Below are 14,111 nucleotides of genomic sequence, written 5' to 3' on the forward strand. Positions count from 1 at the left end.
TTAATATGTTCATTAACGCACAGAACATGACACTGTTCTTGAGAATGAAAACTTAGTTTTCCAACCCGGGAAAATTGTGCACAACCTATACTTTGTTTAACCCCTGCAAGAAAGTCACATCGTCAAACAGTTTATTTTTAGATTTGGGTGGAAAGTCCAGGTGACCATTAGAGCTGCAGATACGTGGGAGGCACAGAGTACATGTGAGAGAGTCGCGCGTCATGCTCGCGCGACATGGGGCGGGGGTACTTTGGGCCTAAAAGATATACGGCATCCGTTCTGTCTGAGTCTGACTCCTTCTATCTACCCGTCCACCTGCCTAGCTGCACTTTGGTCTCGGACCATGCTGATGTCAGTCCGTCACTTATTAACCCGGGTGCGGGGACGCGCGCTGCCGCCTTGGCAGGGGGAATTTACCCTGCTATAGATTCAGCGTTTTATTATCTTGGCCATGCTGGCTCGTAGAGTGTTCCAGCTGGCAGGAGTGCCTCTTTGTCTGTGGCCTTGAACGTGTAAGCGAGGTCACCCAAGTCACTGGCCTTTCAAATACGAACTTATTTTAGTGGCCTCTGGCTGAGCGTGTTGGACTACGAAGCTCTTCGGGGACAGAAAAGCTGCGTAACACAAGACTTGTAGCTCCTCTGCTTTCTTGTGAGTTGCTGGCAACATCCTTCAATTGAGTTATACTTAATATCTCTTCCAAATAAGAGAGACGGGAGAAAGAGACATGCCCAGAGAGGCACTATAAGACAAGAGATAGAATAAAGAACATATGTTTGCTTGTTATTTACAAATATTCACTCAGAGCAACTGTCTACCATCCGACAGGAACCTTAAAATAAAGTTCTGAAGGTTTTTGCAGGCAGGGGAGAGAGAGAGAGAGAGAGAGAGAGAGAGAGAGAGAGAGAGAGAGAGAGAGAGAGAGAGAGAGAGAGAGAGAGAGAGAGGCGTGAGTTGGTCATGAAGTTCACAGTGTTCTTTCTCTTTTTGCTGTGCTGGGAAACCTTGATACGTCACACCTCTTTATCTCCCTGAACAATTATATAGACCATCTCTCACTCTCTCACACACACACATACACACAGTTCACTGCCTCAGGATAAGAGCTCATAGCTTTCCTTCCTCTATCTGAACATTTTTACCTAGGTTTCTTTCACGTCCAAGACTTCTCCATTTATATGTTGTCCTTCATAAATACAGAGACAGTGAAGGCAAATATATTTCTACTGTAGCAGAATTCTCAAACAGCATTAAATTACATTCAGTTAATTTAAATTATTATCTTTCTACAGCTTGAGTGATTTATGATTACACACAGGAGGATGTAATGCAAAAAACACAAGATTTCACAGCGTTTTTGGTTGGGCTTGTGGGAATATGTGTTTAATCTAAACAGACTGCCAAGGCAACACATCTGGGGAAGGAAAGCATGAAAAAGCACATCTAGTTCCACACCCCATTTATATTCCGCAAAGCACGCATCTCACATGCAGCCCAGGGACCCCTTTAGCTTTAATGGGATTAGTGCGTGCAAGGGATTTGTGACCAAGCAGTTTGTCCCGTCACTTATGATCACCTGAAATGGTGGGACCGAACACAGAACCACAGGATAACAGTTTTTAAAGGCAGCATTGCCCAGAGCTTGCCCTGAGCACCCACTGCACTGTATAGCTGAGTGTTTTCCAAGGCTAGCACGTCTGAGTCACCTTAGTTATCAGGTACTTTCTGAATTGCTTCTTGCAATGATGTGAACCTGTGAGGGAAGCAGGGTGGCTTTAACCCCAGTCCTAGCAACAGGAAGCACTCTGGGATACGTACACAATCATACAAGTGCAGAAATTATATTCTACATTTGAGTCTGTATTCCCTGAAGTAGTTTTTATCATAAATCGCTAGAGAATCTTTCGATCTCAACCTTTAAAAAAAAAAAAAAATCTAACCTAACACCATTTTTGGTCAGTTTTCAAGTCTCATACCTTCAAACCTGATTATATCAGTGTCAAATGCAGAACATCTGAGGAGCTGTGGTTCCAGTGCACGCAGGCAAGTTTTCTTTACAACCCTGAACTCAACTGCACAACACAATGTTCACCTTAACATATTCTCTGTGTGTAAACTCAGAATTAGCTTAAGCTATATGTAGTGTTTAGTTTGTTAACACTAAGTCAGTGGTGGGTATTCATCTTACACTCTACACGGTGCATCTAAAGGTCACTGCTAACAAACATCTCCAGAGCGCAAGTGAACAAACAAATTAAGATGACATCTTGTCCTGGGGCTGAGCTGATACATTTGACATGGGAGCTGGGGCATGAATCAGTCTGATAAAAGCAAGACCAGTTTGCTCTGGTGTTGTCAGCCTATGAGACAACACAGTCAACATACAGCATGTTCAGAAGGCTTGTCATTGCCTGTGTCAGTCCAGCACAATGCCTGGTTGTTTGGTTTAGAATTAGGTCAAGAAAGGTTAACCCAAGAGGCACAAGGACTACTGGAACAGTGAGTTTGTTCCAAACCCCTATCCTCAGTACCATGATAAAGCGAATAGTCCTCACATCTTAAAGAAACAATCAGGCACATGCACGTTCACCTGTTCAACACCATTGTGTAGAGATACGGGCAATATTCACTATCTGCCAATATTGACCATAATATGGTGAATGACGCACAGTACAGGCAAACATGCGGTGCCACAGAAAGGGACATGATGGAGCCAATAATGCTCATATTCAGCGTGGGGAAATCCTGCCAAGACATTTAAATGAACTACTTTACAGTTATTCTTTAACTAGTTCTAGTTTATAGAACAATTCTGACTTTCTACTTTACTGGATCCTATACCACATGACATGCTGACAGTACAATACAATGTACATCAGGGCTCTTAGGAGAAAATTTAAAAAATAAATAAATAATAATAAAAAAATCACACATTAGACATGTTGACATTTTATATTCAATTTTAATTTACAATGCACAATAACCCCATCTTGTGTAAAAAAAAGCAAGTTGCCCAGCAACGCTCATACTTCAGCAAAATATGCCAATCAAATGTGTAAAACACTGACACTTTTACTCTGAAAGCAATTTCTTTTTTTAAATTTTACTTTATGCATCCCAAATATGCTCCCACTTTAAAGCCTAATAAGTAGTGCATTCTTATTTCCAGAACAGTGCTAACCATGCATTAACTTTCATGCTATTTTCAAACCTTTTAAACCTATGTTATAGAAAATGAAATATACAAAAAGATTTGAAAAAAGATGCTTCAGAAGTCTCACAACCACCTTGTTTACATGTTTTTTCTTAAGATGTCTACAAAGGAAATTAAATGCTCTGTCTGGTGAGGCTCTTGCACGTAGCCTGAGGTACAAAAAAGTCCATCTACAAAAGCTAAAAAGATTGTTTCTGTCAGAGAGTCAGTAAAGGATAACTGGGGAACTGACCATCTGGCAGGAACAGGTGGAAAATACATCCAGTGAGTGAAAGGTTTAGAACTAATTAACTCATTAACATTAACCAAACAAGTAATTATACTGAACAACTATTCTGCTTTAATTTACTCGAGACTGTGATGCTTTTCTAGAGCTCATTGAAAATATACATTGAGGATTCCTCAGAAGCCTAATCAGTGAGTCAACAAATGCCCTCTCCCAGTGTCTGAACCTCCTTTACCCACTGACACACACACACACACACACACACACACACACACACACACACACACACACACACACACACACACACACACACACACACACACACACACACACACACACACACACACACACACACACACACACACACACACACGCAGACAGGGGCAGTGGTGATGTGGTGATGAAATATGTTGGGTTGGCAACCAAAACCCCAGACAAAAGTCTAGAACAACGCGACCATCCCATCCCACACCTCCCCATTTCTCTGTGCTAGTTTTGTAAGAAGCATTTGAGGCTCAACTGCTATTAACGGGACCACTGTCTGGCAATTGCTTTGATGCAACAGGCTTAGACCATTCAGGGAGTCTGGCTGTTCTGCTAAGGGACAGGAGAAGCACATCTGCTAAGGACCTTGGACTACTGTGGTGGGTCTTTAGGAAAGCATTGGGGAAGAAAATACAGTATCTACAATTCAACATATGAAATCTTTGATACAGCACTTTTTCTATGGTTCACTGCAAACCACAGAAAATCTGTGAAATATTAAAGGCCTGCAAGATGGAAGTTCTGTACTTGCTATCTGGGCCAGATTAAAAGGTTGCTTTATGTAGGACACAGATTTCATTAGGCTTGGCAGTCTGGTGCGACTAACGTACCTGCATACGTACATGATCGACTGCCTGAAATCTAAAACAGCAAATTACATTTATCCAAGTGTTACTCTTCAATCTAATTTGCATGGCCATGACTGGCCATGTACGTCAACATTTCTGCTTTCTCTGGCTCACTGACTGAATGCTTCCAGCACATTTCAAATTAAAGTTCAAAAGGTTCCAACAAAAATATCATCTTGTGCAACCTGACTAACACCTGGTAGTAGGTATTTCTATGGTAGCAATAACCAGTGTAAGCTGAAAGCCTCATGGACAGGGGATGCCCCTCAAATTAGCCTACAGGTATTTTGCAACTCACAATCTGGCTTTTCCCAAGATCAATTACCCTTATGCCTCCATCCCTCTTTTTCATGACTATCATCCTCTCTCCCTCTCTGTGTGCCTCCCTTTCTCTCTCATATATATATATATATATATATAAAGACAGACAGACGTACGCACACGCCCAAGCATGTTTGCTGCATTTACGAATCTGACATCCTGCCAAAGTTTGCTATGAAGCTGGGCCTGTAAAGCTTTAACAAACAACAACATGTGCTGGGTTAGTGACTCATTCTAATGTTGCCAACTGGCTTACTGTGATCCTTTAACTAACTTTCAAACATAGAAATCCTACCTCTCAGCATTTATAAGTGGTACTAGTGCTTCTTCATGCTCCCTCCAATACTTATATTACACACCGCATCAGGCAAAACCTTTGCAGACAACAAAGGTTAGAAAGATCATACCCTACCCAGAGATGGGAACAAATGCCAGGCTCCAATCCAAATGGCAAAAAACCCATCTGACCTCGACTCAGGAATTCCATACTCTAGGGGCAAAACTTCCATTTCTGAATGCAACAGCTGAAAATGCCTATAATTCTGTTGCCTTTTAAATATCCACACTGCAGTCTGAAAGAATCATAACCACTAATATAGTTTATATTGCTGCAAAAAAGACCTTTCGATACCTCTACCACGTAGGTGTTTTTCTTGAGTGCGAGGAAAATGGGAAATATGGGGGAAGGTTTCATTTCCCAAACTGGAAATGAGCTTTATAAAAGTTTTACAGTTTGGAGATAAAGGGACTTCAAATAATAATAATAATAATAATAATAATAATAATAATAATAATTAAAAAAAGGCTTAAACAAGATGGCCACCGCATGGCCCACAGTATAGTGAAGGAACCCTTAGCGATGGACTCTCACTGGCTGCTGTTGTTGTTGCTGCTGCCACTGCTGCTATTGTTGCCATTGGTGCAGAGGTCTCCAGGGGCGACAGCCACGGCAGGGGGCTGCACGTTATCTGCCAGGTTGTGTGCGTGCTCTAGGAAGAGGTCTTTGAGCACGCTCAGTTCCTTGCTGAGGAGCTTGATCTTGGCCTCCAGTCTCTCGTTCTCTTCCTTCAGCTCGTTGACGCGCTGCTGCGTGTCCTGCGCCTTCTGCTTGCTACGCATGCGGCTCTTCTTCACCGCCAGGTTGTTGCGCTCCCGCCGCTGCCTGTACTCGTCGCTGTCCTTGTCTGGGATGGGTTTCTTCATCTTGCTGGGGGGCGTGGCCTTTCCTCCTCCTTCGGGACTTACTGGGACAAGTTCAGGTACCTGGAGGGTGAAACGACCGCAGATCAGTACCGGGTGATGCTGTTTCGGGGTGCCCACTCGGTACAGCAGGCGCAGCCTTGGGGCATTTCATTTTAGCTATATAAAAATACAACACATTATAAAATTTCTCTGCATTGGGCAACAGCTTGGCAAAATGTATGTCTATTCACTGTTGTTTCACCTAAATAAATTACATGAAACCTGACATGACACCTTCTAGAAGAATCAGATCTGCATTTGTATGAGTCTACTGCTCTGTCTATATGTTGTCTAGAATGTAGACACCCCAGCTGGTATAATAACTATAATAACTGTAGCCCTAGCAAACTGTTGTATTAGCTCACTGTTAATGTGGGGAAAGGGAAACCTTCCAATACTGCCTGATGTTAAAAACACACTACCTGGTGTGTTAACGGTGAGAAGGTATGAACGAGAAGCTGTGTGTGTGTGTGTGTGTGACTGAAGATGAGGGCACACACGTAAGTGTGTGTGTGGATACACGTATGTGCATGTGTGTGCACGCACCTGCTGCAGTCCTGCTGTTGCTCCGGCAGAATTGGATGCACTGCTATGAGCCTGGTTCTGTATCACACTCACTCCGCTCTGATCTGTGCTGGTTAGTTTCTGCTGCAGCCGCTTGCTCATTTGGATCTACTGACCACTCTGACGTTCGCTCTCCCACCTGCACCTTTGATGCTGACCTTATTCTGGTGCTTGATGTGACAGAATATTGTTACAACTGGGAGACGGGAAGGCTGGCTGCCACAGGAAGAAACCAAGTGATTACACGATTCTGTCTGCAAAATAAAAGTAGAACAATGTCAATATATCATCATCATCATCATCATCGCCACAAGACATACCACAAATAGATAGCATGTTCCCAAGACATGAGCTTTGGCATACAAAATTATTAAACAATCCTGGGAAGTGAATTTCTACAAATTGCTACAGCTTCTATAACAGAATTTATTCACTAGGCTCTCTCAGCTCAAGACAAAGATTGTTAATTAATAAACAGATTAAAACGATTAATTAACTGATGAAAAACATAATTAATAGCCTAAATGGATAAAACACCAAAATCCTTCGTCTCATCAGAGTAAAAAATCTGATGCCCTAACTTAATGGAAATAGTTCCACAAAAACCTTTAATCCCCGTGTTGGGAGACATGTCCACCTGTGCCCACCAATCATTACCATGTTGCCAAGCAACATGTGACGAGCTCTCTCTCGCTCGAGCCCGACAGCTCGATCAAGTTGCTCGCGGTTGCATCATCGCGCGCCCTCCCAGGCTAACTCTTTGTGCCAAGGGAGAAGGGAAACTCCGTAGTCACGTACAACTTGGGATTCAAAATAATCCTCAAAAGTTTGGGGTTTTTTTTCCCGCACACATGCAAATTCACACGTTGTCTATTGTGGTTATAGACGGGCCGGTCATCACGTCAGACAACAAAGCCAAGATAAATCGCCAAGGCACGTCAGACAGCAACGCGGAACTTGGCCCAGCAGGAATGACGGGGAATACCGCTAGCTTAGCTAGGCTACTACGGAACCCCAGCACAAAAACAAACAACAAAACTATCATTCTGTGGGATGTCGATGTCGAATAGTTCGGTATCCTGTGGGTAAGATGTTTAACTGGGCTTAGTTTAGGTGTCAGCTTGTTGAACTGAGTGATCCAAGATAGGTGATCTTGCGGTTAAGTTTGCTAGCCTAGCTCGCTAGCTAGCCACATTCCTCACAATGACGTAAGACTGCTAGCCAGCTAAGATAACTTATTTTGTTTTGAGACACAGTACAAACAGTCCACAGTCACACATAGCCACAAAACACCAGTGGCTCGTTTTAACACCAACATTTAGCTAGGTTGGCTACCTCTCCAGATTCAGCCTGTTCATCACGAAAATTAAAATAGGAATTAAATATTTTGCAAGTCGATTTGGCCACGACGGGCAATAAAGCTAACCAGCTAGCTAGTTAGCCATCTTAGCCAAGAACCTGCCTCAAATCTCAATCCTGTTTCCTCGTGTCTTTCATAGAAGGACTTTCTACACGCCTTACCTTCTCTCGCGGTTTGAATTTTCAAAGTCGGCCGCTAAAATAGTCAAATAAGCGTGTCCTTCTTTTCGTTGACGGGACAGAAGCATCGGAGAGCTGTTATTGTTTAGTACTCTAAGCCGTGCCTGGGAATATTGCGAAATCTGTTGACCATAAAGGGAAATGTGTTTGCTCAGCCAACCAGCGAGCAGTATCGAATAGGATGACGAAATGCAGTAGTTGATTGAAAGCTTGTCCCACCAATAACATGGCAGTGTACTTTGAGGGCGTTTTTATGTAACAAGATAGTCCTGAGATCATAGAATGAATTTGCTGAGACAGAACAGTGTACAATAAATAGATTAATAAATAGTTAAAGCGTAATTGTCAGTTCGAGCAAAATATAGCCTATGCTGTCCTTTATGTGAGGAGATGTCCTTTATGTGTTATAGTAAAGCGCCAAGATGTATCAAGTCAGTAATTCTAACAGAAAACATTGCGTTCCGGGGGAAAAAAGAATAAAAATCCGGCAGCCTATTTGGTATCTGTATTAATGCTTTATACTACACATGAAAAATCAGATGCTTAGCAGAAGATAGTTAGCACTGTAGCGGAATTACAAACACCCTCGGTAAGGGTTTTGTTTCAGCAGACTGCCTGTTAGTGTGCCCTTCTCACCCCCAGTAGGTCATATCGGGTTAGGGTTCGGCAATGAACCCAAGGGTTTCAAAATGTGTATTTTAGATTCAACATCAAGGTCAGGCTTACAGATAAATGACTGTGCGATACAGAAAAGGCTATTAACCCATCTTTCTATTAATGTTCAGAATTTAATGGCCCTATCCGTAACGTAACGGCCATAGAGAAAGACCGCTAGATGCTTAATACATTTTACAATTGTATTTCAACTACCTTTATAGATTACTGTGGCTTTTAATGTGACTTCAAAGTGAGAATATTTCTTGACCAGTTTGTCATATATTTTGCCATATACTATCAAAGGTCCCTACAATAGACTACAATAGTCTATAGCCAATAGAAATACTGTGTATGCTAAAGCACCATTTCAATGTAATTTATTTTCACAAAATAACAAGGCTAATATAACTCGATAGCAAGACTCATGCTTAACAAACAAAATGGCAATTTTAAACATACTAGGCTATATTTCTGTGTAAATATACATTTGATCTTCAGTTTCACAAACTGTTGACCAGACTGTAATTCAAATGATATGCAAACCGACATCCTCGAGTCATCTCAGGTCGCTAAATGTTTCGGCTGGTGTGCCGCGGTGGTGTAGCCTGTTGTTAAGGTTCCTCTCCGGACTGCCGCCGGGGTCTTATGAGAAGGTTTCTCATTTACTAATTGGAGGCCTACCCTCTCCATTACAATATAAATAAGTGGTATAGACAGACATGTATTACGCTACTACACGTGTGTAATACACGTAATACACGTGTGTACACCTTTGCGAAGAAAAGTAGAAAAGTCCACTTTGACTCATTAAGGTGAATGACTTCCCACTCTGAAGAGTAGTTGTCCTAGTTTCAGATCATTCAAATTACTAAAAGTTGTTTGCTGCAAGGTATATTATTAAAAAAACAACAACAACATAATTTAAACTAGTAACAGTCTGATGAAAGATATACAAATACACGAAATAAACTATATATCAAATAAGATTTCCTTAGCACATTACTTTTTTTTTCTTTCTTTTTTTGTTGTTGCTCGGATCCCCGCAAGCGTTTTAGTTTGCGCGGAGCGCGCGCTGGGACAATAGAGGGAGCTCCCCGACTGCGGACACGCCGATTGGCGCGCGTGTGCTCGGGTGCCAAGTTCAGCTCCCGCGTTTGTCACGTTGTTGTGTTTTCTGCAACCGCCCGCGCTCGCACCGAGACGTGCGGTAGAATGTTTGCTTTAAGCCTCTGGGGGAAAATGGCCTGTAGCCTACGCAAACACGAAGATGCTTTCTGTCTATAGCTGATGTAAAATAGGCCATTAAGACCTTGCACACAGACCCTGCCTTCACATACAGTACTGCAATGCGTTTGAAATTCAGGCGCGTCGGCAGATCCTGACTAGAAATGTTTTTCATACAGTAGTGCTTTAATATATGAATATATTTTTCGTTTCTTAAATTCACATTTCAAACTCTAGAATGTTACTCATAAATATGTTTTAGTTTTGTGTTCGTTTAAATAAAAATTCAGGCAACATTACGCTTTTCGTTTTGGAGGTACTCAGACGTGACATTAGATTGCTATGAAACATCTACCCATTTCCATCTATATATTTTACCGCAGACTACAAAACGGGACTGCAGAAACGATTAGACGCCGATGTGTCTGAAGTGTTTTAGTGAATGGCATGTATGTCCGTGGCTAATAATTTCTTGTCTGTCAATTAACGGATTGCTGCAAATTCTTTATTTAAAAAATTATTATTAGTTAACTGAATTTGCTAAAGAGATTGAGGATAATTAAAAATACAAATCAATTTCGTGATGCCCACTTTCTAATTCGCGTTTTGGGCTGCTCTTGAATATATATATATATATATATATATATATATATATATATATATATATATATATATATATATATATATCAACACGAAGCATACCGCACTATCGAAATCACGCAAAAATTTTCTCAAAAGTCCACAGGACTCATGGTTATTAAGTGAATAATAATGATCACATATAGGTTTGTTATTACTGTGCGTTAAGAGTTGACATGGATACCGTTAAATCCTGCATCGCGCTTCTACAGTGGAAGATAGCACTCGGTGGTGTAGTTTTGTAGATGTACTCTGATACTCAGCACACATGATCTATAACTGCATTGTTAGATGGACTGCACATTAGGCTACTGTGTAATAGCGTCGTGAAAGCAGAAAATCAACGACGACGGGATTACAAATTTTCTGAGATTTATATGAAAGTTAGTTGAAGTATAATTGAAAACATCACCGCAGAATATTTCACTTTGGCTTGAGAAGTGGTCAATACTATTAATTCGATATATAAAGTGAATCATTGAATAAGACTGTGTGATATTAGTATGCATTAGTTTATCTGTTCCTTAATAAGTGCTCTCACGGCTGACACAGGGCGCGGAGACGCATTAGGACCCAGGATGCGCCCGCCTTCCAAGCTCTAGAAAGTATTGCTTTGCTATAAAAGACCGTACGTAGGGCTGTTGCGCGACAGATGTGAGGTACACAAGCAGAGTGCGAAACTTCTTTACAGCACGTTTCGCTTTGCAAGAAGACGCGACTCCGCTGAGCGCTACATACGTCGCAGTGAGTGAAATCAAAACAGGGCTACCGGAGCTTTCGCTGGGACAGCTGGCAAGTTTGCTCTCTAGAAACTCGCCGAGCCAGCGCGGCTTTTTTCCGGTAGTGCGACCAAGCTGGATTCTCGGAGCTCTTCACCATGTCTGGCGGGTTTTAGATACTCCATGGAGCAACCAAACCTGTACGAGGTAGCCCCTCGGCCCCTGGTGAACAGCCTTGCGCAGAGCCAACAAAGTGCCTACTGCTATAAAGACACCACAGCCGCTGGAGATCTCAGCGAAATTTGTGAGAACGAGAATTCCATCGACATTAGTGCATACATTGACCCAGCCGCTTTTAACGACGAATTCCTCGCTGATTTATTCCACAACAGCTCCAAACAAGAGAGGCTCAAACTGGCTAGCGGCGAATACGAGTACCCCCATGGTGCCAATGGCGCACCGGGGGCACAGCAGATGTACGGGTGCATGACCACCTACATGGACTCTTCGAAACTGGAACCGATCTACGACAATCCGTCAGCACGTATGAGACCCGTGGCAATTAAACAAGAACCGCGGGAGGAGGACGAGCTCGGTAACTCGCTGCCATCGGCATACCACCACTCTCAACATCACCCGGCGCATCTGTCGCACCTACAGTACCAGATTGCGCATTGTGCGCAAACCACCATGCATCTCCAGCCGGGGCATCCGACACCTCCGCCGACTCCCGTCCCCAGCCCGCACCATCAGCAGAACAGCCTTCCCGGCGGATCCATGAAAATGATGGGCGGCGGAGACCGAAGCAAATCCAAGAAACACATCGACAAGAACAGCCCCGAGTACCGCCTGAGGAGGGAGCGCAACAACGTAGCCGTGCGGAAGAGCAGGGACAAGGCAAAAATGCGCAACGCGGAGACTCAGCAGAAGGTGATAGAACTGTCGTCGGATAACGAGAGACTGCGCAAGAGGGTCGAACATCTCACCCGGGAACTGGAGACGTTACGGGGTATCTTCAGGCAGCTTCCCGACGGCTCGTTTGTCAAAGCTATGGGCAATTGCGCCTTGTCAAAGCTATGGGCAATTGCGCCTAACGGACACAAACCGGAGCGTGATAGATTTTTCAAGTTGTGTTATCGTGTCTGCTGGATGTACTAGATGTGACAGATACTGAAACTGTTTCTACAGAAGCCAGGCAGCTGTGGTATATACATGTGCCTTTTGTACAAAACGATAAGCTCATCTCTGCACACATTTGAACTGTGGACTTTATGGTTGTTTTCTATGTCCTCCGTGTAAGAATGTGTGTTAGCGCCGCGAAACATATCAGTGCAGCTAGTCTAGGGCATGATTTAACTTTAGCAGCTGTTCATGTAAACGTACCAACTTTTATACTCCCCTGTCAGAACCCTTAATCTCATGCGATTTGCCTCTTGAACTACATTAGAACTGCAAAGTGCACACAGCTTTTTATTTCTGATTTCTAAGTCATAAAAAGTGCACTGAAAACTTTCCTGCATTTCCGCTTCTGAAATTCAACTACGTGTGTATGTAGGTTACACATCATTCACGGTGTGGTAGTTTGTGATGGAACTGTTTTATATGTAGGCGGTTAAATGGACTGAAAAAAAAAAAACATGCCAAAGCAAAGGATGGGAATACAATCTCTTAAACTGTGGTATCTGCCATTTGGGAGACAGATTATATGCACTATACGACCTGATGAAGCACATTTTGTTCTGAAAATTTGCCATAGGCTAGGTTCGGGTACTGATCAGTAAAACGCCTGTGAGTGTACGCTTTTTAGAGTCCGAGCTTTGTATTTATGCAGTACAGTTCATATCAAATGTGAAAGGTTGGCCTTTCTATGCAAGGTTTGTTGAGGTGTTCGGAATGACTGCGATCATCCTGTGCTTTCTCTCCCGGTATGCAGCGAAGTGCTGTTTAGCTCATGTAAGAACCCTGTTTTTCTATGAGAACTTTCTCTAAATTTCAGTGCCTTTCTAATCTTTCTCTCTTCATCGTCATCATTGACATTACCTTTTTTGGATTATTTCAATATTTTAAATATACAGCAAGGAAAAGGAAGCACTTTTACAACCGCCATATTGCAAATGTTATATGAATGTTAAAATACTTGTCACTTGTAAAATAAACATTATATATGCCCAAAAATTTACGAATTATAATAAAAGAACATTGTGTTACTGCTGATATCTGACTTTGCGTAGTCTTAAAAAGAATGATTTCCTCAAGGCCTATAGATGAGTGAATGAAAATGTTTTTATTGTGTTATAACATAAAATTCTTATCATATGTGTGATATTTAGAAGGCTACATAAGAAAGGGGGAAATGTTGTTTGTTAAGAACCGTCAATACATATTGCTAATGTCACTTCGATTTCTAACTTCGTGAAATTACGTTCCTCATCGAAAGATGGCGCTTCTAAGTCGTTAACTTTTTTCTAACGGGGTTTGTACAGCCAACGCTTCGTGTCCACAACAAAATTATTATGAAACAAAACATAAACTAAATTGGATTGATTATAGTAAAATGCAGTATTGTTTATCAATAATTACCCTAACCAATTAATATAGCGACTATTTCCCCTTATTTTGCCACCTATACAAAAAAGACCAAAGTAAAACCGATACGAAAATACATTTTCTGTTCGCTTTAACCCAATGAAAGCTCAATCTACATTCGTAATTTTACTGTGTGGACATACAATCATACATTTATCAAGCCTCCAGTTCATACCATTAACACTAAATGCGTTCAACTCTCGTGGTAATTAAATGCAACACCTGCAACAATAAACTGCTAAAAGCAATTTTTTCTTCAAAAACTTGAACTTTAAATGATAGACTAA

At 42.0% G+C, this 14,111-nt stretch overlaps 2 protein-coding genes across 2 annotated transcripts; one reads left to right on the plus strand and one right to left on the minus strand.

The window, feature by feature from the left end:
• Positions 1-2,942: 2,942 nt before the first annotated feature.
• On the minus strand, positions 2,943-8,136 carry cebpg (CCAAT enhancer binding protein gamma). Its single transcript, XM_027032407.3, has 3 exons — positions 7,982-8,136; positions 6,443-6,714; positions 2,943-5,917 (listed from the first exon to the last, which is right to left on the minus strand). Exons 2-3 carry the CDS (start codon positions 6,560-6,562, stop codon positions 5,522-5,524), a joined length of 516 nt encoding a protein of 171 aa, XP_026888208.2. The 5' UTR covers positions 6,563-6,714; positions 7,982-8,136; the 3' UTR covers positions 2,943-5,521.
• A 3,016-nt stretch (positions 8,137-11,152) lies between these two features.
• cebpa (CCAAT enhancer binding protein alpha) lies at positions 11,153-12,396 on the plus strand. The gene has a single exon (XM_027032408.3). It carries the CDS (start codon positions 11,422-11,424, stop codon positions 12,394-12,396), a length of 975 nt encoding a protein of 324 aa, XP_026888209.3. The 5' UTR covers positions 11,153-11,421.
• The last annotated feature ends 1,715 nt before the right edge of the window (positions 12,397-14,111 follow it).

Source organism: Electrophorus electricus, chromosome 23, assembly GCF_041902795.1.
Source record: "Electrophorus electricus isolate QZ-2024a chromosome 23, ASM4190279v1, whole genome shotgun sequence".
In the NCBI taxonomy this organism is placed as follows: Eukaryota; Metazoa; Chordata; class Actinopteri; order Gymnotiformes; family Gymnotidae; genus Electrophorus; species Electrophorus electricus.